The sequence below is a fragment of the Cucumis sativus genome, chromosome 2 (genome assembly GCF_000004075.3).
Source record: "Cucumis sativus cultivar 9930 chromosome 2, Cucumber_9930_V3, whole genome shotgun sequence".
Classification (NCBI taxonomy): Eukaryota; Viridiplantae; Streptophyta; class Magnoliopsida; order Cucurbitales; family Cucurbitaceae; genus Cucumis; species Cucumis sativus.
In genome coordinates this window covers 4,225,243-4,251,015 of record NC_026656.2, presented here as the reverse complement: position 1 = coordinate 4,251,015, position 25,773 = coordinate 4,225,243, and the positions used below count along the sequence as shown (strand labels likewise).

Below are 25,773 nucleotides of genomic sequence, written 5' to 3'. Positions count from 1 at the left end.
AGTGACGTGATTTAGGAGGCGTTCGTCCAATACACTACCTTAATCTGTTGGTTGATGAGAAACTTGATAAAGGGGTATCTTTGTATAAGTTTAATGATAGAGTTACTTTCTGTAATGTTGTATCACTACTAGTGTGGATTATGATTTATAGATCAGAAAAATCTCTAATTTCAGATCATAGGCTTCCAGACGTAGATGTTGTGTCATCGAACTAGATTAATTTCTTATGTGTCATCGAACTAGATTAATTTCTTATGTGTCATCGAACTAGATTAATTTCTTATGTTTCTACTATCTCTATTTATCTGCACCGTTAGTTGTTGGTTAATTGTTTGGGAGTTCATCTTTTTTTTGTTACTATTGTTGTCGCTTTCACTGTTTTATCAACAAGGGTAAATCAAAATGCAATTCAACTACAACAACCCCTATCTTGATTTCTTCACTGTCTTATAACGGTAGAAAACGATTAAATCGTTGAAAACAGTCAGTTTTGAAGAAATACGGAAATAATGTTTAAAGGTAATAATATTAAATAATAGGAAGGCAAGTTGGCGTGGACGTTTATCAACCAATGGAACATCTTGGACTTCCCTTTGAATGAGTTTATAATGTGAGTATTCTGGCCAACCAGCAGTCATAAATAAAGGTAGCTGCCCGAAAGCACATACCCCACCCCCCCTCTCTTTGAAAATTATTTTGGATATTTAATTATCTTCTTCACTGGTTTCTCAAGAAAGAAAGAAGAAGTAGCAACAATGGGGTTTGGGGATGTAAAAACTGAAGGGATTCTGAGATTTTGTGCCATTATTTTGTTGGTTTTATCAGTTTTGTTGCTAGGTTTTGATAAGGAAACTGTTCAAATCTTTCATGTCGACAAGAAAGCCTCTTTCAAAAGTCTGCGTGCTCTTGTGTAAGTTTTCTCTTTTTCTTGCTCTTTTATCTTTTCATTTCACTGATCTTTCGTCGTCCCCTAGATTGCTTTGGTTGAGCTTTCGTGTTTGTGTTTTGATGTTTTGAAAAGTACTTGTAATATACAAGATAAGTCATGTTTAAATTAGTTGTAAGTTAGAATTGACAAAAACTTTAATTGGGATGAATAAGTGACGAAGAAGAAGGGATAGTTGTTGCTTATACAGTCTCTTAGTTTGAAGAAATTATTTAAGGATACACTCAAAAACCTCACTTGTTGTTTATTATTTTTTATGTTTGTTTAATATGGTATCAAATAACATGAATTTCTCTTCAAATTCTGAGAGGAATTCAATTAAACTTTTTTTGAGATTTGATCGAAGAAGGTTGATTTGAAGGAGGCACTCAAGGGGAGTCGAAAAGGATTACAATATATGAGGCTTTTGGCGTAAAAATGACACTACTTTGAAAGGGCAAATTGAAGTTCGTTGAGATGGAATTGATCACATGTTTATCTAATCGAAATAATTCAATTTGAATACATACTTTGTTAGTGGTATGTAATTTTTTTAACAGAAAATTAGATATTGATAGACACATCAATAAACTTCCATCTACGTTTATCACTATCACTTATATAGTCAGTTTGTCATCTTCAATAAATATGTTTTTAATTTGTTTTATATTAGAAAATGTAATTAATTAAACTTTTAATTTTAATTTTCCTCTAACAGAAATGAAAGATTAGGTTAAACCTGACCAAATCTCTCAAAGAAAATAGTCTCACCATTGCCTCTATTTATTTTGGTCTTTGGTAAACAAAGTATTAGTATTTCCTAAATTCAAATTGCTCATAATATGATAATTATAATGGAAATGAGGTCTGTTTAAGGTCTTACTAATTCTAAACCCAATTAAAAGAATATATATTCTTTTATGATCATTTTATTCTTTTTCTTGTTTTTGTGACAGAATAATTATATATGTGGATTCAATGGCAGCTGGCTACAACATTCTTCAACTATGCAAATGTTGGATTTTTGCTCAGCCAAAAGGAATATCCAAATTAGGGACACACTTTCATATATACTTATTTTGGCTTTCTTTCTTTCTTGATCAAGTATGTCTTCCATTTCTCTTTACTACACTTCTAAATTCTGACTTTAATGGCTTTAGAAGACAAAAAAGTATATATTGAACATAAGGATAAAAGTGAAGAAAAATGATGTGTTGTAATGAGCTTTAGTTTCCCTCACAAAGAGGGGGGTTAATTAATGAAAGCTAAGCTTTCCCCCCAACCTTTGTAATAATGGAGGAAAATGACACTGACAAGTGCACTAATCACAAGAAACCATGTGATGTAATTGCCAAACGCTAGGAAAGTTCATTATACATAGGTTCGGTTTTGAGAATTTTGAAATATGAACTTGTGTCAAATACATGTTTTAGTTTTTAGTTTTTTTAGTTTCATTTATTTATTAGTTTCGATGTATTTTAGATGTTAACGTCTATCCGTATTTATCATTGATAAAATCTGAAATTTTGCTAGTTTTATAAATGTCTTAATTAGTTTTGTCACTCACGATTATTTTTCTTTTTAATTTAATAAAAAACTAAAATAATCAACCAAAAAACAAGTAAAAAATAAGAAGTCGGAAACTTAAATGGGTACGTATTCCATGATTTTTTTCAAACTCAACAGAAAAAAATATCTTTATCCATGTGGATCATGTGGATCTCAAAAGGGTCCAAAATGTGCGTTAAATATGTGCCTAACGTCCAAGTTGGATGAACACTAGCAAATTATATTCATCATTGCACATTGAAGTAGTTTGAACAACTACCATTATTGACACACAGGTAGCTGCATATCTCACATTTGCATCGAACACGGCGGGGATGGAGGCGGCCCTTCTGGCAGTGACCGGAGCTCATGACTTCCAATGGATGAAGCTATGCAACAGATTCCATAGATTTTGCTACCAAGTTGGAGGAGCTTTTCTTTGTGGCTATGCAGCTTTCTTTGCATTGCTTCTCATTTCCTTCATCTCTGCCTTCAATTTGTTTAGGCATTATTCACCAAACCACTTCCTTAGACTAAAATCTTCCAACAACAACAAGTGAAAAAGCTACTTTGCCTTTACTCTTTTCTATTTGGATGTTGAAACTCTAGCTTATACACCTTTATGGCTTTTGATCACCTCTATGTATCAATTGTGTGTATTTAATTTGTATTTGCAAAATGATCAAGTATATTTTAGAACTCGAGTTCAGTTTAATCATTTCCTTTTCCATTTTCTGTTTTTTAAATTTCTGCTGGTTTAATTTAGTTTAGTTTCTATACGTAACCTTTGTTAAAAGAAAAAACCCTAACAATTAAACAAAAACGGGCATACTCTCTTGACATGATCACTATTTTCTTTTAAGTTATGAAAACTTAATTTGATTTTTGAAAATATGAGGTAATAGTATGTGATCAACCCATAGAAACTTACCAGTAGTAGTATTTATAGGCTTAATTTCAAAAAATTAGAAATAAAAAACCAAGATCCTTCCAATATTTTTTATGAACTCATTTCATCTCTAAATTTATTTTTTGCTCGGTTAGTTATATACTTTCTACCAATATTTGTATGTACTCTAAATCTAAATATATTGATTTGGCTTTTAAAAGTTGCTTTCATTTTTTAAATTTAATAAAAAAATTCTAACTCTTTTTTTAAAAAAAAATATGAAAATCACGGTCAGAAATGGAGAGAACATAAGTTTTCATTTCTAAAACTAAATACCAAAAACTTAGACTATGACCGATAACAAGTCAACTTTCTTAGAAAATATGCTTAATTTGAAAAACAAAAAACCAAAAACTTAGACGATGATGGATAACAAGTCAAATGCGCTTAATTTAAAATTCAAAATTATGTTTGATAATTATTTTCATTTATGGTTTTAAAATATAAGAAATTGAAACAGAAACTTGTTGGGTGATTTTTTTTATTTTTTTATTTTTTCAAACATTTTTCTTTATTTTATAGTTTAATTACATAAGATAAAAATTACAATTAAGAGTCGTATAAAAATAACAATAATAATATAATTGTTTCTACATTCAAATGTTGCTCAAATTCAATCTAATACTATTATTTGGAACTTTTGTAGAATAGCAAAAAAAAAAAAAAATGATAATAAAGCTCATGTCGTAACATTTTCTAAATTTGTTAAAATAGCACATTTAAAAATGATAATCCTGATAGTTCTATAGTTATCGTCTATAGTCGAATATCACTAATTTTGTTCATTTTCGTAATATGCAAAAAATTGGTACCATGAATTAAATGTTTTTAATCATTTGATGTAATTTTTTATATTATATTTTTGCTTGAGCGATTGTTTTAAACTAGGTAGTACTCAATCATATTTTTATATATAAGATTTCGTTTTTGTAAAATATTAGAGTGAAGCTAAATTAATGTTTTAATAAACAAAATCTATATAGTGTAAAATTCTTGTCCGCTTCCAATATACTAAAAATAAAAATTCATCCTTTAAAAAAATATAAATAATAGAGAAATTTTAAAAATAATCTATTTTATAAAATATTTACAAGTTGTAGAAAATTCTATTAATAATAGTCATTGATATGTTATAGTGATAGAAGACTATGAGAGATAGAATCCAAAATTTTGGTATATCTTGTAAAGATTTTAATTTATTTTGTTATTTTAAAAAATGCCCCTAAATAATATATATTAAAAAAAAAGTTAAAATTTTTCATAAATATAGCAAACAATCAAAATATTTACAGCTCATATACCAAAAGGAAAAAACCCATTAAATTGACCATTTTTTCAAAAATATTTCAGATCTGTCTTTCTTTCTTCTTCAGCCGTTTTTTTTTTTTTTTCTTTCAAATTGTTAGGTTCAAGATCGTGTACAAATATGAAGGATCTATTTTTTTAAAATTTTCTGTTGAAATTATTAGGTTGTTCAAGATTGTCTACCAAATATTGAAAAAAAAAGTCATTTAGATTTGGGAGCCAAATTTAAACCATCACATACAAAAAAAAATCTAAACGATCTACCAAATAATCTCTAAAAAAGTCGTTTAGATTTAGGTAACCAAATTTAAACAATCAAATCTAAACGATCATGTACCAAATATAAACAATCTCGTACCAAATATAAACAATCACCAAAAAAATCTTTAAAAAATTGTTTAGATTTGGGTAGTCAAATTTAAACGATCAAATCTAAATGATCGTGTACCAAAAAATACTAAAAAAATCATTCAAATCTAAACGATTGTGTACAAAAGAATAGCCAAATCTAAATTATCGTTTTCCAAATATATTACGCATTGAATGTCAATTAATTAAGGAACACTTTTTATATTCTTGATTGTGAACGTATGAGCTTTTTCTGTTTTTGGAATTGATAAATATCTAAGTTCTTTGTTATATGTTTTAAATGAACCTCGAAATTTTTTAAAAATATAAATATCAAAAGTTAGAAAATTAAAATTAAATAAGAAGCTAAATTTAAAATATATACTAGCATAGAAATGTAGTAAAGGTAAGAAGTTAAAAAGATATCAAGATAACCTAACAAAAATTCAATCTCACGATAGAATCTCAAACGTTATATGTTTGAATCCTTATCGTTTACAGTTAAAACTTCCAAACCCACATCAATTGGAAAAATCTCATAGCTATATAAGGCATAGGCCAAGAGCTATACATGGTTAGATTGGCAATAAAATATATGGTCCTAAAGAAAAAAGAAAGTAAAAGCTTTCACACATTGACAGTTAGGCAAAGTCCTATGAACATGAAAAAATAATAATGCACATAAATATATGCATATTCAATGTGAGTTTTTGGCTATCTTTCCACGTGCTTATTAAATAAACACCTAATTTTTTTGTTTTTTTCCTTTCGGTTTCATTAATGATATATAATACAAAGAGGGTATTTTTTAAAATTAAAAAAAAAAATTGAACAAATTTTCACACCTTAAGTGAAACTTTTCTTAAATTTTTAGTTGGATAGTGTCTTGTATTAGAAGTCTTAGAATCATGTGGAAAGTGAGTAATAATTAACGAGTGGGTTAATGTACCAAATTCAATCTAATTTTAGGTTTATGTTTTTAAAGTTTCTACGATTTTGTTTTCTCTCAATTTTTTTTATTATAATTTTCACTTATTTTAAAAGAAATAATAAAATTCAAAGAAAAAAAATCAAACATATAAGTCTAGTTTTTTTGGAAAATTTAAATAGATTTTAGGGTTTCATGAAGTTAACGAAGCATAGCTAGCTAGCTTTTTGGTCATGGGTTTGATAAAAGTGCTAAAAGAGTATCAACTTAGTTAAGATGTTTTGATGTACTCTTCGATCCCTCTTGTATTGTGAATATTTTTAGGAAATTGAATTTATTTTCTCCACATTTCATACCATGATCTCATCTTTATTGAGACAATTTAATTCTTTATTATTATTTTTAAAATTATTCTCAAGTCAAAAGAGATTAGCAGGTATTACTAACACATCTCAACTAGGTCGATACCCTCTATCACCTTCATCTCGTTCAAGACTAAAAAATTCCATTCGTAGAGAAAAAGGAGTAGGCAAGAGGTCGAGCTAGAACGAAGCTTGACAGTTAGAAAGAATAGAAGAATATAGTGGTTGAATTTTTAATTGATTTCCAAATCAAAAGTAAATTTTCAAAACAAAACCAAATAGGTAAGATCCATTTAATTGATGTCTTAATAAACAATTTTATTTCTATTTAGTTATAGTTAATGAAAGCCATAAGTTGATCATATTGAAAAATATCATCTTTTTTTCTTTAATTATTAACTTGGTATTCATTGAATATAATTCTTTTTTATTTGACAAAGTGTGAGTTAAGTTATGGTAACAACTCAACCAATTTAAGATAAAGCATGAAGTGCTACCTAAGAGTCACAAGTGGTAACTCTCTAACAAAAAAGAAAAGTACATAATAAAAATGAATAGTAAATTTAAATTTATGAGTACATGAAAGCTTTCAATACAAAGCAAACTACCATATTATATTCAATGGTAATGCTTGACTTCATCAATTATCTACAATGCCAACTTTGTTACTATTCACTTATTATATGGATAATGAAATTTTATTTTAAATTACAAAAATCTTTAAAATATTTTTAAATATAGCAAAATAATCATTTTATTATATTTATAAATAAATTGTGAAGTTATTTTTCTATTAAACATTTTTCAAAATAGGGATAAATATATATACTCAGCCATCCAATTTTGATTTGGGACTATTGAATTGAAGGAATTGGAGTATTGAGCTTGAAATAATGTTGCATTTGGTTTGTGAAAAATTGTTGGATTATATGTCTAAAACTATGAGATGATTTTGAAAATTGTATAGTAGCTTTTAAAATAATTGCTTATTAGTGTTATTTTAGAAATATTAGTTGTAGTAAATTGGTGTTTGGTAAATTTATTACGTTTTAAATTTAATAACAAAAATAGACTTTAGTTTTCTTTAATATAATAAAAAATATATATAATTAAATAAAAGTTAATTTTCATAAATATAACAAACTCAACAAATATTTACTATCAGGTAACAAAATGAAAAAGTTCATTGAGTTGACCATTTTCTTTAAATATTTCAGGTTTTTCGTTTATTTTCATCGTCTTCTCTTCTTCTGCGATTTTTTTTCTTTTCATCATCTTTTTTTCATCTTCTTGGCAAAGCTAAATGATCATGTACCAAAATAGTTAAATCTAATCAATTGTGTACCAAAAAAATCTTTTTAAAGAATTGTTTAGATTTAGGTAGTCAAATTTAAACAAGTATTAAATTTAAACGATCGTGTATCAAAAAGTCTTGAAAAAAAAAATAAACTATTGTGTAAGAAATCTGAATCATCGTGTATAAAAAAATCTTGAAAAAAAATAGTTGAGATTTGGCTACCCAAATTTAAACGATCAAATCTAAACAATCGTATACCAAAAAAAATCATTTAGATTTGGTTACCTAAATTTAAACTATCACACATCTAAACGATCGTCTACCAAAAAATCTTCAAAAAGTTGTTTAGATTTGGCTACCAAAATCTAAACCATGAAATCTGATCGTGTACCAAAAATTTATAATTAAAAATTAAAAATATTACTCTCCTTAGATTGTCTAAAAGATTTTGTTGTTTCTGTTTTAGAACTTAATTTGTTTATTTTCAAACATTAGACTGGGTGAAAACTATAAATAATATATACTTTTAAAAACTGGTTCTAGTTGGGCTTATTTTCAAGGATTTGTAGGATTAGATTAAGTGTGTTTCATGTTTTAACTTTAAAATAAACTATAATATTTTTAATATTTGCTATCGTTTTGCACATGTTTTCTTCATCGTGAGAATACCTCAATTGACATAGTATTGTACTATCATGTCACGTGATTAGAGTTTTCCACTAACTAAACATGCAACACTTGACTAATATCAGGTAAGCCTTCAGAGGTTAGTGCATCAAGTACTATAATTAAATATGACAACGAAAGATTCAAGATGGTTGAAAGGCAAGAGAGACTTTGGGAGAATGAGAAAGTTTGAGTGAACTTTTCTTGGAAAAGATATTTGGTATTCTAAGAAAGTCATGTACAAATGATGTGGCAAGGTTGCCTTGAAATGTACTAGCAAGGTTATGCATTGCTTAGGTAGCAAGGTTTTTCAAGGTGATTACAAATGAGCACCTTACATGTATTTATAGTCTTCCTAACCGATCTAGGGGGCTTAGAAGGTCAGCCAAGGACCTTCTAGGGATTACAAGTAGGTTTACCCCTTTACAAATGACTCCAGAACATTTTGGACCTACCATGATACTTCTGATTGTCATTGTATCCTTCTGAATCATCATGGAAGCTTTTGGAAATGTCTGGATGTGCCTAGCATGTGCAAGCGTCTACTCGTGCCATATGGGTCCTTTGCGGCGTGTGGGGCATGTGCACGCCATACCAGTGCCTATGCATGGGGCACTTGGGCGTCTGGGCATGCCTATGGGGCTGTGCTTTTGGGCATACACACAGGTTGCTGTGGGCATTCGACGTGGCACGCATGATGGGATTATGGGTTTTTTTTTAAGGGGCACACCCCAATGTCATGGGTGTATGTCATGGTCACCTGTAGGCCATCACATGAGCACGTTGGGCTCTCCCTTGAATTTTCTAAAGGAGCCTTGGACAACATTTTATAGCAAATTTTAAGGTGATTTGCACGAGACGTAACAATCAACTTTGAAGTTAGAGTTTTGATTCTTTCAACCCACACAAATTTCAATCCAATTCATTTATAAAAAAAAAAACGATGTTAGAGTTTTGATTCTTTCAACCGACACATACTTTAATATTCCAATTCATTTTTAAAAAATCATTCAACGGACGATAGCACCAAAAAAGTGTTATCTAATCTCTTTTAATTTAGGATCACTTTATGATTATACTTTCATATAAGGGTTAGAAGATATATAAAAACCAACAAGAGCTCAAAGTTACCTAGCTGTGTGTTTTCTACAAATCTTGATGCTAATGCCTTACAATGTTGTGTGTGACGCTGCAAGATAGAGACGTAATATGACATTTTCTACATGTTTTGCCCTTGTTGATGCATTAATGACTTCATTTGCGCTCATTTTAGCGTCACATCGTTATCAACACTGCATTCTAACTTTGATTAGCTCATAACCTAACATATAGTAGAGAAATCTTCCCCATCATCTAAAAGAAGGTTGAGAGGCTAACGCACTTGTTTCTAGATTGGATTCCTAGGATAGTTCGATAAATTATTTTTGGTCCCGATTTAGGCGACAAAATCCACCCGATCAACAGTCACCATACCGTTGTGATGCTTGCCATAGGCACTCGGTACTTAAGTTAGTATTTTGTACTATGTTTCACAAATGTCAGAGCAAGTCGTTTTCAGGGAGGACACGACCTTGGGCCTGCAAGGAAGACTAATTAGATTTTGACCTTTCCTTTCTCCCAATTTGTTAGGAACACCACGGACGAGCCTGTTTCCTACCAGTTTTGGATCCATTTTCCGAATTAGGTAACTCTCTTTTTATTTTTATCTTTTATCAACCTAAAATTGCCCATAACAATGTGTATGTACGTATATATTAGTAAACATTTGCATTGTAGCTTAATCAACATATACAATAAAGTTACAAAGGCATATAGATCGATTACATACTATTCATAACAAATGAATAAACCCGTCTTCTTTTGAGAAGTAATGATCTCTCTTTTCATAACATTTGTTTTGTAGAGATCAAAAACTCAAAGCTATATGGAGACACACACATATATATATGACCATGGTTAAAGTGATCCATATCGATTATTGAGTGATGAATTAGCTAATATAATTTAATTAAAATACACCAGCCTCCAACTGAGCTTTTAAAATTTTCCTCAATATCTTGCCTGAAGGAGCCATTGGAATTGAGTCCACAAAGAAAACCTTTCTGATTTTTTTGTAATATATAACCTACACCCACCAAAAAATATTACACCCATGTCAGTATTAAATACTTACTGTCCCACAAAAGCTCAACCAACGAGTTTATATCTATATATATACACACACGTATATATATAACATCAATCAAACAGGTAGGACTTAGCCAACATTAGTGCAACTTTGTGATAGATGACACTAATAAGTAGAAATGTTTATATGACTATATATATAAAGCCATGCTCCATAAAAATTTATAAATATTTGTAAAAAGGAAGACTATAGTATAAATATATGTGTGTATAAACTCAAATCTTGAATTTCTTGAATTTAGGTATACTTCATGTTTGAACCAGTTACAACTACGTTCATTTTTTAATTCCAATAAAGCTATGTTCAAGTAAGAGTTCATTGTAATATAATCCGTAGATTGAAATATGACGTAAATAATAAATATCACAACAGAGAGAGAAAAAAAAATAAAAGTATAAACCAACCTGATCTGAAATATAGTTTTTGATGTCATTCTCACTAATTTTGGAGCCTTTAGATCTAACAACAAATGCAACAGGGATCTCTCCTGCTGCTTCATCTTCCATACTGTGAAGAATCACAATAATTTATTTTGTTAAAAATAAAATAAATAGATTATTATAATGTAAAAGACAAATAATGTATGATATGCAGTACAAGATGTTCGTGGGAATGCTTACGGTATGACAGCTGCTGAAGTAATGTTAGGGTTTGAAGTCAAGAGAGCTTCAAGCTCAGCTGGAGCAACTTGGTATCCTTTGTATTTAATAAGTTCCTTCAATCGATCGACAATGAAGATCTCATCGTCATCGTCAATGTACCCTAAGTCTCCTGTGTGGAGCCACCCATCTTTGTCTATAGTCTTCTCGGTTGCTTCTTTGTTATTAAGGTAACCTATCGATAACATCTCAACTCTCATTAGATAAACAAGAAATAATTTCATCTAAAAACTAAAAAATTCCTATGATCTTTGATATATAAGCCTTATTGTGTATTTAATCTATCACACGTAAATGAATGGTTTTGTTAAACAAAGGGTGTGTATATGTTGGAGGTAGGGACTTGCCTTTCATGATCTGGGGGCCACGTATGCAGATCTCACCAGGGTTATTACGAGGCAAAGAAAGAGAAGTTTGAGGGTGTATGATCTTCATCTCAGCATTCCTTACTACTGTCCCGCATGCACCTGATTTTACCTTGAATGCTTCCTTTGCAAATCCCAAACACATCGACAGCACTGGCCCTGCCTCCGTCATTCCATACCCCTATTTATGATAAATCTCATTACTTTTTTTGTAATAATATCATTTGTTACTATTTGTCATATACTATACTATACAATACAAATTATTTTAAAACTTCATTGCATTACTCTAAACATATACAAACAAAAGGGTCAGGCCATAATATTGTCATATTCTCCGAGTACACTTGGGATATTCTTCTTACATACATTCAAATAATTTTTAATGAAAAAATTATTTTTAAACCAATAAGTTTGGTAGACTATACCCAACTAAATGTGAACTAAATTATAATATAATAGAAAAGACATTAGAAATTAATTTTACAAGGTAAATGATAAAACTGTTAAAAATATAAATTTATTCGTTTTGTTATATTTAAAAATAATTCATAAGTTTAGTATTTTTTATTTTTGTAAGAGTTATTTGAGTCTTTATAGTATGTGAAATTAGATTAATATAACTATTAAGATTTACTAAAATATGAAAATTAAATAGTGAAAGAAACTAAAATAAAATAACGAAAAATATTCTTTTAATAAAAAACTATTGAGAAAATTTGACTTGATCCAAGTCGGTCTATTGTTTTAATTAAATAACAAATATTATTAGTAATTAATTGATTCATTAATATCCCACTTGCTTAAAGTTGTCACGTTTGAATCATTCCTCTTAAAAACCTAGCATGATATGGCCTCACAAACATTAATGCATTAATCATTATTGTTGCTTTAAGAAGAATCAAGCTTTCAATTGTTTCAAAAGTCAATATTTTTTGTTATTTTTCAAAAATGAGTTATTTTACTCTGCTAATATATATATATAACACTGCAAATAAAAAGGTTTTTCTCCCTGCAGTTAAATAAAGTGAAGTTGGCAATGGGAGAAGTTTGTTCTCTCGACCATGTTTTGAGCATTGGAAAAAAAATTATGACTAAATGTAAAACATTATATCAATTCAAAATGTTACATTTCAAAGTAGAAATATTATTTATAATAAGAAGGAAAAAAATTAGACGGATATAAATTTTGTATAACCTAAGGCTATTAGCAATTAACAATAAATCAATAATTAACCTAAAGATAATTGTTAATTCTCACTTCTCATATTAAAATAATGAATAAAACATTTAGAAGCATAGAGTAAACAATTTATAAATAAAATAAGATTTAGACACTTTTAAAATATATACAAAACAACTTGAAAATGGTTGGTGATATTTTAAGAACTCGAAACATTCTCATCACTACCAGAATCAGCAAGTCGCCAACTAACATATATTGTGTTGTATATTCTAATTTAATATTTGTAAATGTTTTTCAAAATATTTATAAATCTAAATTGACTTTAATGTTAGATATTGAAAATTACTTTATACTTTTAAACTAAGATGAACTAGAATAATTACAAAAGATGAAAGGTATGTTTTAGAGTAATTCTAAACTTGTATTTTTAATAATAATTTCAAAATGACCTCCAAACATTACAAGTTAATTATAATACTTTGTGATATACTTAGTTAACGAGTCGTTAGACTCACGTTGAGTAAAAAATTTGATTGCACAAAAACAAGAAGTGAAAGCATATATAATTGAATGTGAATTACCTGTCCGAGAATGGCATTGGGGAGCTTAGCTTTGACGGTGTCCTCGAGGTCCTTCCCCATGGGGGCAGCACCCGACATGACAATTCGAATAGACGACAAGTCGTAACGATGGATGTCAGGGTTTTTGGCAAAGTCCAAGACGATGGGAGGGACAAATGGAGCAATTGTGGCTTTGTGGGTTTGAATGAGACGGAGAAGAGAGGAGACGTCGTACTTTTGAAGGATGAGAATGGCAGCGCCGACACGTAGTCCACACAGGAGAACGGAGTTGAGAGAATAGATATGGAATAAAGGAAGAACACATATGATCACATCCTTCCTATTCATGTTTACATTTGGATTCTCTCCATCCACCTACAAACATAAAAAAATAAAAAGAGAATTTTCAACAATCAAATATGAAAAAACGTTGATATACAACAATAAATATGACTTAAAAAATATGTATAGTTGAACAATAATTAATATATATATATATAGTTTTTTTAAATCAGAGCTTTATATTTTCATATCCGACTTACCGTTTTGAAAGAGAAAAAACTTTAACTCCTATCTTTATTTGATTATTGATTGTTGATATTAAATATGTTACCATTCATTTTTTGATAGGAAAAAACAATTATCTTTTATTTATCGTTTTAGATCTCATGTTATTAAAAGGAAAATTAAGGGTGGTCAACTCTAAATAATTAAGAGAAAATTTCTTATGGTATATTATGTTAGTCATCTTCCTACCATACCATCTCAACATCATTTAAAAATATAACCAAATTGAACAAAGTTAATTTTTTTATTGTAAAAGTTTTTTTTTTTTTCAAAAAGAAAAGTTTTTAAAAGAAATTTAATATTCCTCCTCATCTAAAGTTTATGAAAATAAGGAAAAGAAAAAAGCATAGAAACTTCACATAATAAAATGAAAGAAAGTATATAAATATATAAAGGTAAAACATGTTGAACACTTTTTTTTAATAATATCATAAGGTAGGAGTATTCAAAATTTGATGAACAAAGTAACCCGCCAACTAATCTCCACAATGATATGATATTATCTATTTTAAGTACAAACTTACTTTTATTTTCGAATTAAAAGATTTCGTACTAATAGAGTGAAAGTTGTTTACATTTAAATATATATGATCATTCTTGCAATTTCAACGAAATTAATGGTACAACTTTCATATTAAATAATTTCATATTAAATAAATAATTATGCATCATATTAAAAAAAAAGTTTATAAAGTATGAAAGTTGAAGGGTTGTTTTTATTTGGATAAAAAAAGTAAACTAAAATATGTGTTATCTATTATAATTTTTTTAAAAAAATTATAATATTTTATTATATTTGGAAATATGTTTGATTGTTTTTCAAAATTTTGGTTGAGATTTTAATAAACGGTTAATAATCAGAAGTTTGGCAAGAACCTGCTGAGCTACGCTTGTAACAAGAGATTTATGCGTTAGCATAACTCCTTTTGGAACTCCGGTAGTTCCCGACGAGAAAGGAAGAGCAACAACATCACTTGAATTAATCTTCACCGCCGGAATCTCATTCTCATCGGCCTCCATAACCTCCGAGAATTTCAAACAACCCGCTGACTCCGAGGCCGACGAAGAATCCGTACACAATATCTTCACCCCATGTTCCACCGCAAATTCCCACACCTTCTCCACAAACTCTCCTTGTGTAATTATCACCTTCACCTTCGCTGCCACCGCCTGCTTCACTATCTCTCCAGGCTTATACAACGGGTTCGCGGTCGTGGCAATTGCACCGGCGAAAGATGCACCGAGGAACGCAAACACGAACTCGGGGCTATTCTGGAGCATGAGCATTATCACGTCACCTTGTCCGACACCGATCTTGCTCAGCCCCGCAGCGAAACGTCTGGCTGCTAGGTTGACCTCGGCGTAGGTGTGGATGCGGCCGGTGGTGCCGTTGATGAGGCAAGGCCGGTGTTGGAATTGGGAGAGGTGTTCAAAGCAATAGGTATGGAGAGGGAGGTGGTTTGGGATGTAAATGTCTGGGAGCTTTGATTTGAAGATGAAATCTTTGCCGTTCCTTTGTTCATCATGATCCATGATTTCTAAGGTTGTTTTGGTTTGGTTTGATGTGAAGATGAGGGATTTTGGTTTGAAGTTTTTGAAATTTTGTGAGAAATGTTGTGCTTTTTGTAGAAGTAATTATGGAGTAGGTGGTGTTAGAGGTGGAGTTGATGATCAAATGGATGAGTATGATGTTAATTATTTTTAAAACAATACGAAGGCTCCATAATGAATAAAGAACTGATTGTCTAATTATTGTTTTTTACTTGTGGAAAAGTATTTAGTTTGAATATTAAATTTGATTAACAACATATCATTAATGCTTTACATTTGTCAAAGCTTTTCTTTTGTTTGTGGACGGATGAGGAATGAGTACTTGTACGTATATTTAAATATTTGATCCAATTGTAACAAAATTTTAGTCATTATTATATAGTTGGATTTTTTGTTCCATTAACTTTAACGTGAATATAGGACTGTAGACTTTTGATTGTTGATACACGCAATAATATATTGTTGATTGTTAGATTTAGAAATAATACTTATGATGAATATTTAGTCATATTTAATTTGTGGGTAATGGTGATTGTCTCTCTTTTTCCTTTCATGTATTTCTCTCCCTCTTGATCTTGTGAACTTTAACAATCATTTTCTAGCTACCATCTAATAAGTCATTAGAATCTCCAACTACATATTGATGATATTCTATTTGAAACATGTTATGCCTCCAATTTAGAAAGAGAATGAGCAAAAAACAAAAAATCTGCCCCAAAAATTGAACAAAGAAGGTTTACTTGTTTGTGAGAATGGATGAGGAGGACAACAAAACTTCTTGTTCCTCAATGAACAAAGAAAGTTCCATAAAAAAAAAGTATATCTCTTAATGGCTAAATCGAAAAATCTGAAAATCGACAAGTAAAAAATATAAAAAATTATAAAATGATAGAGAAGATTGACACGGCATATATATATACATGACTCATTAACCGTCATTGTGTTAATTATACATGGTTCTTTGTAGCATCAGATAATAGATTCAAGACATTTTAACAATATTTTCACCTTATGTTTCGAATGACCAAGCACATGGTCACGACATGTTTTGATGGGATCTAAGATTAAGGAAACACTCCAAAACCTAAGATGTATACGCACAATTATGTTATATTTTATAATTTTTTTCTTAGAATTCAAAGTCTTGCAATATATAAACTCTTACAACGCTATTAACACGTCTCTAATATGTATTATATTATATTACATTTTCTTTTGTCAATTAGATAATAATTAGGTTACACTTAAAAGGGCTGGAAATGTTCAGAAAGATGATGAAAATTGTTGTCCAAATTTAAGAATGACAAAATCCATCCTTCCAAATTGAATAAGGAACATTATTATTAACCATTCCACAAGCTATCGATTAGGATGAGTGGGTCGCCAATAATATTTAATATAAAGTACTTAAAAGTTTTTTTTTTTTTTTTAAATTTTATGATCGTGAGATACAAATAGGGGAAAATAAAAGGAAGAACTTATATAAACTACAAATAAATTGTAGGTCAATCGTGTAAAAGTATTAGATAATCAAATACATTAGGGGTTTAGAAATGAAATAAATTGTCAACATCTGTGGTTGGTAAAGAGATTGAAAATGAAGAGTCTCATTTTTATTATATGATCACCCAATCATATGTGCCACGTGGAATTCTCACCTACTCCTATTTACTAGAAGAAGCTAAGTGCGTAATGGCTCCAAAACGACGACGTTCTTCTTTCCTATTAGGTCGTTTTTCTTTAAATAAATGCTGAATTATAGAAAATTTCATTCTTTTTCCAAAATTACTTTTCAACCCAATAAAGTTTTGGAGTAATATCTTTGAATTTTCAAAATAATATTCAAAGATATTGTTGGATATATAACTTTTCCCTACTAACCTAGGATAATAATAATAATTTTGAAAAGAAAAAAATTGTGTTGACATATCACTAATTCTCGAAAAACGACACCCTGAAATTAATAATTTTCTTTCTCAAACTCTTAATTTTTTACTATTCACACTTTTTTATTCGAAATTCACTTTGAGTATTTATGATTGAAAGTTAATGTCTATTTAGTCTCTGAAATTTCAAAATAAACATTTTAGTTCTCGAAGTTTGAAAAATAATTCTTAATGGTCCTTAAAGCTACATAGATCATTAGATGACTAACGGTAAAATGATGCAGATGTTAAATGATAATTTTGCGACAAAACAAATTAAAATTAACCTTAGTTTTCGACGGCCATGGATAGTCATTAAATTACAAGTTCCTCAATTTTCATTTCATATAAAATCTCCCATGAACCCTCATTTCTCTCATAAACTCTCAGACCTCAAAACCCTCATTTCTCTCATAAACTCTCAGACCTCACAACCTAAAAATCAAGATTACAACCCAAAACGATGGGTTTAGGATTTATTATCACATAAGAGGAGAAAGGTTTGGAGGTTGGAGTTCATAGTTCCACGATTAAACAGGTTGGAAAACATGGATACAAGGGAAGGAATCTCCTTTGGAAGGTGTGGGGCTGCCATGGAAGAACAATTTACTTCAAAGAAATGGAGGGGAGACAGGGAGGAGAGAAAGGGGAAACGGTGAGAAAATAAAAATTAAAGTAAATGTAAATAGTGAAATTCACCTCACCTCCATAAAAGTAGTATAAAATTAATACGCAAATTGCCACCCCGTTTAAACTATATCAATTTTTTCGTTAGTCAAACTAATGGTAAGTTAATTAACTCAAAGACCATTTAGAAGTACTTTCCAAACCTTACATACTAGAGTGTTTCTTTCTAAACTCTAAGGACCAAATAAACACTAACTTCAAACTTAAAGGACCAAAAGTGTATTTTGCCTTTCTAATATGTTTAATTTAAAAAATAAGTCTTATTGCATTGAGTTTAAATTAAAATGTGATTATTTCATTTTTAAAAAAATCTTCCATCAATCCAAATGAGCTCAAGTTTAAAGGGTTTCTAACTAGAACGACTTTAAACAAGTAACTCCTTTTATAGGCTTTGAGTCTATCTCATTTTTCAATTTAATCCACGTAGGAAACACTGTACTTTTGATATTGAGATAACCTTGAGAATAAAAAAAAAAAAACTAGTATAACAAACTAAAAAATAGCAAATCTGAAAAATATTTAGAATTTTGGTAAAATCGGTGGTTACAAAACTTTTTGGATTTATTTACCCGTTTATACCTTTTAGGAATGATAATACGTGTTTTACACATACAATATATTTGTAAAATATCACACTGTCAAATATACGATATATTTGCAAACTACAATCAATTTTGAAAAATATTAATATTATGATATTTACGGGATTGACAAGATTTCCTCTATATCCCCTAAATATATGTCTATGGTCCATAATAAATTTTAGAATTTTTAGTATTTAAATCAAATTAATTAACATTTATTTATTTAATTCATAAAATTTATATTTAATTAAGATTTTTCCTACAAAATTGGTCAAAGTTTTTTCCGCTGTTCCTCGTTAACTAGATTTCATAATATTTTGAATTCAAATATTATGAAATCTAATCCCTAAAATACTAGCCGTCGTTAATTCAGTATTTTCATATGATTTATATTTTAAATTACTTTAAACAAAATTATTAGATAATACATAATACATGCGGTTAATTAAAAAAATGGTTATGAAAATAGTCATTATATTTCATAATATTTTGTTTTGAAAGATTATATCATATCTCTAAAATAATCGCAAGCATAAATAAACATTTTCATATTATTTAAAAAAATTATTAGATAATACATATTATGTAGGGTTAATAATAATTTAAAAATAAAGTTTTATCATCCCTACAATCGTGCTAATTATGATTATACATTTACTTTGGTTGATTTTTATTAAAATAATAATTTATTGTGCCTCTTGTATCCAATAATTATTTTATCACGTTGTGTTTTTTTATTACGTTAATATTCATATTTATTTTAGTTAGACATTTTAGTTTGTAATATGACGTTTTATTTCCAATCATCCTTGTTATACATGTCTAAATCAAGACGTATAATACGTGTGTTATACCCATTTAATGTAGAATAATACGTGTTTTACAGATATCGTGTATTTGCATGATACAAATAATGAGATCAAATATCATACTGTCACATGTACAATGTACTTGCAACTACAATCAATTTTGAAAAATATTAACTAATTTGTGATATTTTTGGGATTGACAAGATTTCTCCAATATCTCCTAAATATATGTCTATAATTCATAACAAATTTTTGGATTTTTATTATTTAAGTCAAATTAATTAACATTTATTTATTTAATTCACAAAACGTATGGTTAATAAAAATTTTCCCTAAAAAATTGGTAGAAAATTTTATCGTGTTCCTCAATATTCATTATATTTCACAGTATTTTGAATTTAAATATTATGAAATCTAATCCCTAAAATAATGACAATTACTATATTTTCGTCTGATTTATATTTTAAATTATTTTTAAAAAAGTTATTAGATAATACAATATATTGAATTTATATTTCAAATTGAACATTTATTTTTTTATTTAAAAAAATTATTTTATTGTGCCTCTTTTATTAAGAAAACAACATTCAAAATTGGAAAATCTTAACTAAATTTGCTATTTTGTTTCTAAACAATATTGCAACAACAATTTAAATAATGGCAAATATATATATACAAGATTTTTAAATTTGTTATATTTTAAACAATTTATTAAATAATACATAATATATTTTTAATAACAATTTAAATTTAAATTTTTGGATTTAGTTATGCCTCAATGTCATTTTTGCAATTATTTGAATCTTCTTCTTTTATGTTTTATTAGAGAAAAGAAAAAAAGGAGATTGAGAGAGGGATATGACAAGAGACAAACACAATGAGAGAAAGATTTTTTCTTGCAAACAAAAGAGAAGAACTCAAATTAATCTCGAATGTATGAAGAACTCATTGATTTGAGAGTGGACAAATTCATCGATCCGTATCTTGCTAAGATGTATATAAGTTTTGAATTCTATGGTATAACTTCATAATTTCATCTTTATTATAATATCAACAATACTCATCTTTTCAACTATGGTTATTCTATCTGTGTGTCTCAATTTTGCAATTACCTATTTCAAATGAACCGCATCTTTTGGACCTTGAAATAGATTTTAAATTTTACAGGCATGAGGTAGAGTTTTCTATTAAGACAACTTTTGTAATTTTTATGTTTTTTGGGGAAAATTTTTATGTAGCATATGTTATTTTAATTACAGTGTAGTTGGAGTTTAGGTGAATAATTGTACTTTTCATATTAGATAGGAGCATTTGAAGAATTGTTTCATTTATTTATTTTTCAAACTTTTATGTCTTGGTATTCTAACCATTTAAAATTATTCTTGCTATTTTTTCAAAGTAAAACTCATAATTTGCTATTCTTTTTTTGGTGTCCTTTAATATTTTGTCAGTAACCCATCAAATGTCTCCCACATAGTTTTTTATAGTCATTCTTATTATTTTTTTTACATATATTAAATCATTCCTAAATAAAATTGGTGAGTAATTGTACTTTTTATTAAGACTAAATAGATAGGATGAATTGAGGACCATAAATTTTAATTTATAAATGATTTAGAATTTAAGGGTTTGTTTAGCACACTCTACGTTTCGAGCATGGATTAAGTAAAAGGGGAAATATGGTTATTTTACTCCTCTTATTTTATTTTACTGTTTCCAGTCTCTACCACACATTGTTTCATTCTCTCGGTTAGGTGCATCTCATGACCACTAAAAATTTGATTTTCTCGGGGTCAATCTTGATGGAGATCAATATTGAGATTCTTCCTAAATTAAAAAAAAAAAGTAAGTAAATTTCTCGATCTCTCTTGGTCGGGTGCGTCACCAAGATAGTGTATTATTTTTATTAAAATTTTGAAATTGAGGTTAACTCTTCTCAAGCCAAATTTGCCACGTTAGTCCTCGAGTTGAAAATTTGAAATTGGTTAGTTGTTCTTAGGCAATCGTGATCCCGAGATTCACCAAGTTGAAAAACAAAAGCAATTATGTTAATTATGATCTCAGGCCAAAGTTGCTTCGAGATAACCTCGAGCTAAAAAACATAAGCATTATGTAGTATGATCCTGGGATAAGGTTGCTTCGAGATGTCCCCAAGAGATCAGATCGAGAAATTTCTTTCAAATAAGTTTTTTAATTTTGGAAAGAATCTTAAAGTCAATTTCACCCAACTCCACTCCCCTCAAACCTGAGGGCCACACATAGACTATAATAAACAGAGACTATAATAGTTTGCATCTGAAACGCAAACTATTATAATCCTCAAATTATTATAATTATCATCTTATTATAATCTTCAGACTATTATAAGTCATTTCTTATCACAAACGTTTCTAAGTGTGGCAAGTAAATGAGGTTTTCAAAATTTGTGAATTTTGGGTCAATTTGAACTTATTTTTTCTCTTTTTATTTATTTTTTATAAGATAAATTATATTTTACTTCAATTTTTATTAATATTTTGCTTATAAATTTTTTTTTTCAAAAATATTGATCAACATCATAATTTATCAATATTTCCATTAACATTTCTCTAAATTTGAGACTAACATTTTCGTCCACAATCTTTAAAGGTTGGTCACTTTTGAGTATAGATAACAAAATGATTAAAAGGTTGACAAATTTTATTAAAAATATATTTGGGATTATATAAATGGATTATTACGTTTACTTCATATTTGTAATTTATGCTTTTGAGAATTGAAAAGTGAATATAATTGGTCAAATTATTTGAAAGAAAATCCAATGAATCACAAGCTTGCACACGTGGGATTCACATGGTAAAAGTTTTGAGTTCCATAGATCATGTTGGGATTTAGAATGTTTTGTAGGACATTATATATTGTCTTTGCTTTTATCACACACATTACCAGATTCCCTATAAATCTTATCTTCTATCCATTACATGTTTGACAAAATAGTGAAATCAAAACCCCTCAATCTTATCCATTTTTATTTTACGATCGCTAGCACCTTTTAAACATAATAATTATAGACAGAATTGTAAAATCTATAAGTAACATCTACGAGTCAAGAGCAAACGTAGTTCAACAGTGATTGACATGACCTTATCCAGCTTAAAAGTTGGAAGGTTCAACCTCTCATCCATACAATCGTTGTATTAATATTTTTTAACATTATTGTCATGCCTTGATCTAAACTCACTTTCGCTCATAAAAATAATTTTTTTATAATATTTTCAAGCTAATGAAAAGAAAAAGCATCTCAAAAGTATCATAAATTATAAGTCTACCAACATGCATATATATGTATAAATAAACTTCAAATAAAAATATAACATTTATAACAACGTTACTCACGCCCTAATTATAAAGGAAGAAAAAAAAGTTAAAAGAATATACTATGCAAAATATGAAAAGGTTAGATGATTGTATGATAGAAAAGTTAGATTAGTTTGGAAATAAAATTTGTAATTTAACCAAAAATAGAAGTATTGAAATAATAATGAAAGTTGAATAGTAGAGTGTGAATGAGACTTATGAACCACAAACTTTGACAATGATATCCTGCAGGCCTCCCATTATTCCCAACATCCATAGTAACAAAGAAGCCAAAATGAATAGGAATTAAATAGTCCTTTGTTTGGATCATCACTAGGGGATATCTTATTGCAATATCCTGCATTATTTATGTCTTCTTATTAATAATAATATATTTTTAAATATATCAAAATGTTAGTCGATGTGATAGATAATGATAAATATTTATTAAATTACTATCGTCTATCGGTATTCGTATATAAACAATGATACCGATGAGTACAATGGTATTTTGTTTTGTTATATTTAAAAATAATTTTAACGTATAAAGAGAAGTAACAAATGAGAAGATTTAGTTTTATCGAGAAAAATATCGATTTTATTATCTAAACTTAACCTTTGTGTTTAATAAACTTGGACAAACAAACCAAAACTTAACCTTCCAAACCCTATAAACTTTTTTTAAAATTGAACTTCAAGTGTCACTTCTTTATATTGAGGTTTTTTAAACTCTCTCTATTAGCAAACGGTCTTCACTTTCCATAACACAAAAACAATAACAAAAAATGGAGTATTATTGGTCAACAATGGCGTCTCTGTTAGCTTTCATAGCATTTCTTCAAACTCTCTTCCCTCCAATCCTTTCCTTCACCACCACCATTTTCTCTTCCTTCTCTTCCTACCTCTACTTCGACATTACCGACATCGATGGCTTCAACACCAACGAACTCTACTCCGCCGTTCAACTCTACCTAACCTCCTCCCTCTCCACCACCACCCCCGCCGCCACCACCCGCCTCAGCCTTACTCGACAACTCAACTCCTCCGCCCTCACCTTCTCCCTCCAAAACAACGCCTCCATCTCCGACCAATTCAATGGCGTCTCCCTCCAATGGCTCCACATTGTCACACCTAGGCACTTACACAACACATGGCGAACAATATTTCCAGAACACAAAAGACAATTCACACTCAAATTCAAAAAACAACACAAATCCCTAATTCTCAACTCCTACTTCGATCATATTACCCAAATCGCTAACGATATCCGACGTAGAAATCAAGATCGCTACCTCTTTACAAATCCTCGTAGAGCCAGTGGATCGTTCGATTCGAGAGGTTTTACTAATACTCCATGGGAGGCTGTTCCATTCAAACATCCAAGCACGTTTGAAACACTCGCTATAGATCCAATAAAGAAACAAGAAATCATGGAAGATCTTCGAGATTTCACAAGAAATGGAAAATCATTTTACAAGAAAACGGGACGAGCTTGGAAGAGAGGTTACCTTTTGTATGGACCACTGGGAACGGGGAAATCGAGCTTAATTGCAGCGATGGCTAATTTTCTCGAGTTTGACATATATGATCTTGAATTAACGGAAGTAGAGAGCAATTCCGAGCTCAAAACGCTTCTAATGAAGACGACATCAAAATCAATCGTGGTAATCGAAGACATAGATTGTTCTATCGATCTATCGAATCGGAAGAACTCGAAGAATGGTGATTCGATTACGCTTTCTGGTTTGTTAAATTTCATGGATGGATTGTGGTCGTGTTGTGGAAGTGAGAAGATCTTTGTGTTCACAACGAACCATGTCGAGAAGCTGGATCCGGCATTGGTGAGGAGTGGGAGAATGGATATGCATATTTTGATGAGTTTTTGTTCATTTCCGTTGTTGAAGATTCTATTCAGGAATTATTTGGATTGGAATGAAGAAGAAGAAGGTTGGGATGGAGGTGTTTTGAAGGAATTGGAAGAGAGTATTGAGAGAGCAGAGATGAGTGTTGCTGATGTTTGTGAGATTTTGATTAAGAATAGGAGGGAGAAAGGAAAAGCAATGAGAAGGGTTTTGGAAGCATTGAATGTGAAGAAGATGAAGATGAAGATGAAGAATGTTGAAAGAGAGGATTGTAAGGACTAATAAATTGAACTTAAAGTGGGAATTTTTGTGAATGATTGGTGATTTCAAATTGTTTATTTCTCTCTTTTAGGAATTCTTTTTATTAGAGATTTATTGTTTTGGTAGTTGGAGTGATATTTTTTAGTGTGCTTTTGTGAGGTTTTGTTCCTTTAAGCTATTTTTGAGTTATTTTGTTGTTTAATAAACATGGGAGCCTTTGGATTGATTTAGGAAAAAAAGTTTTAAAAAGTTGCACTTAATATACATTTTGATCTTTGTTTTTGCAAGTTCATCGTTTAAGGTGGTGGCTAGTGGTAGTGCTCGAGGTTGTGGTCGGAGATGGATGATAGCAATCGAAAGAGTTGATCGTCAAATTTGGCCAAATCAACCACCGAGTAAGGGCAAGGTTAGTGATTTCTTTTTTCTTTTTTGTATTTTGTTAATTTTATAAATTATACAAACGAAGAAAACAAAAACTACTAAACACTCTGAAAAATCATTTTTTTTTAAATGCTAATTTTAAATGTTTATTCTAAACCAACTTATTCCATAAACTCAAACTCTTAAAAAAAAAATGTTTTTGAGCCGTGGTCAAACACTACATTTTTTTAAAATAATCCATTTTCTTTCGTACACATATTTTTTTATTCTAAATCTAAATATAAAATTTTGGCAAAAGTCATTCTTTAAGATTGACTTGTGCTTGATAAGCAAAACAAAACAAAGAGTTCTATATACACAATGATTTTTCTAACGTTATGAGAAAAATGTATCGCCAGAACTTGAACATTATTTTATATTTAATTTGAAAATCGATATGATAGTAGTTGGTGGTTTGAACCCAAAGCTAATGTTGACCATAACTTAATTATAATCGCAACTAAAAACTTGGTTCTAGCCAACTA

The 25,773-nt window shown here is 29.4% G+C and overlaps 3 protein-coding genes across 3 annotated transcripts; 2 read left to right on the top strand and 1 right to left on the bottom strand.

The window, feature by feature from the left end:
* Nucleotides 1-630: 630 nt before the first annotated feature.
* On the top strand, nt 631-3,199 carry LOC101210629 (CASP-like protein 2C1). Its single transcript, XM_004149026.3, has 3 exons — nt 631-910; nt 1,882-2,029; nt 2,770-3,199. The coding sequence occupies exons 1-3, from the start codon at nt 756-758 to the stop codon at nt 3,031-3,033; spliced, it is 567 nt and encodes a 188-aa protein (XP_004149074.1). The 5' UTR covers nt 631-755; the 3' UTR covers nt 3,034-3,199.
* A 6,852-nt stretch (nt 3,200-10,051) lies between these two features.
* LOC101210868 (4-coumarate--CoA ligase 1) lies at nt 10,052-15,544 on the bottom strand. The gene is made up of 6 exons (XM_004149027.3): nt 14,730-15,544; nt 13,308-13,661; nt 11,523-11,721; nt 11,137-11,350; nt 10,921-11,023; nt 10,052-10,453 (listed from the first exon to the last, which is right to left on the bottom strand). Exons 1-6 carry the CDS (start codon nt 15,384-15,386, stop codon nt 10,337-10,339), a joined length of 1,644 nt encoding a protein of 547 aa, XP_004149075.1. The 5' UTR covers nt 15,387-15,544; the 3' UTR covers nt 10,052-10,336.
* A 7,792-nt stretch (nt 15,545-23,336) lies between these two features.
* Nucleotides 23,337-25,117, top strand: LOC101216191 (AAA-ATPase At5g57480). Its single transcript, XM_031880696.1, has one exon. The coding sequence runs from the start codon at nt 23,531-23,533 to the stop codon at nt 24,887-24,889; it is 1,359 nt and encodes a 452-aa protein (XP_031736556.1). The 5' UTR covers nt 23,337-23,530; the 3' UTR covers nt 24,890-25,117.
* Nucleotides 25,118-25,773: the final 656 nt, after the last annotated feature.

Coding starts and splice junctions, on each gene's coding strand:
- LOC101210629 (XM_004149026.3), top strand. CDS start 756: ATGGGGTTTGGGGATGTAAAAACTGAAGGGATTCTGAGATTTTGTGCC. Junction 911..1,881: donor AAAAGTCTGCGTGCTCTTGT/GTAAGTTTTCTC, acceptor TTTTTGTGACAG/AATAATTATATATGTGGATT. Junction 2,030..2,769: donor TTTCTTTCTTTCTTGATCAA/GTATGTCTTCCA, acceptor ATTGACACACAG/GTAGCTGCATATCTCACATT.
- LOC101210868 (XM_004149027.3), bottom strand. CDS start 15,386: ATGGATCATGATGAACAAAGGAACGGCAAAGATTTCATCTTCAAATCA. Junction 11,351..11,522: donor TGGCCCCCAGATCATGAAAG/GCAAGTCCCTAC, acceptor TGTTATCGATAG/GTTACCTTAATAACAAAGAA. Junction 10,454..10,920: donor AAAACTATATTTCAGATCAG/GTTGGTTTATAC, acceptor TGGTGGGTGTAG/GTTATATATTACAAAAAAAT.
- LOC101216191 (XM_031880696.1), top strand. CDS start 23,531: ATGGAGTATTATTGGTCAACAATGGCGTCTCTGTTAGCTTTCATAGCA.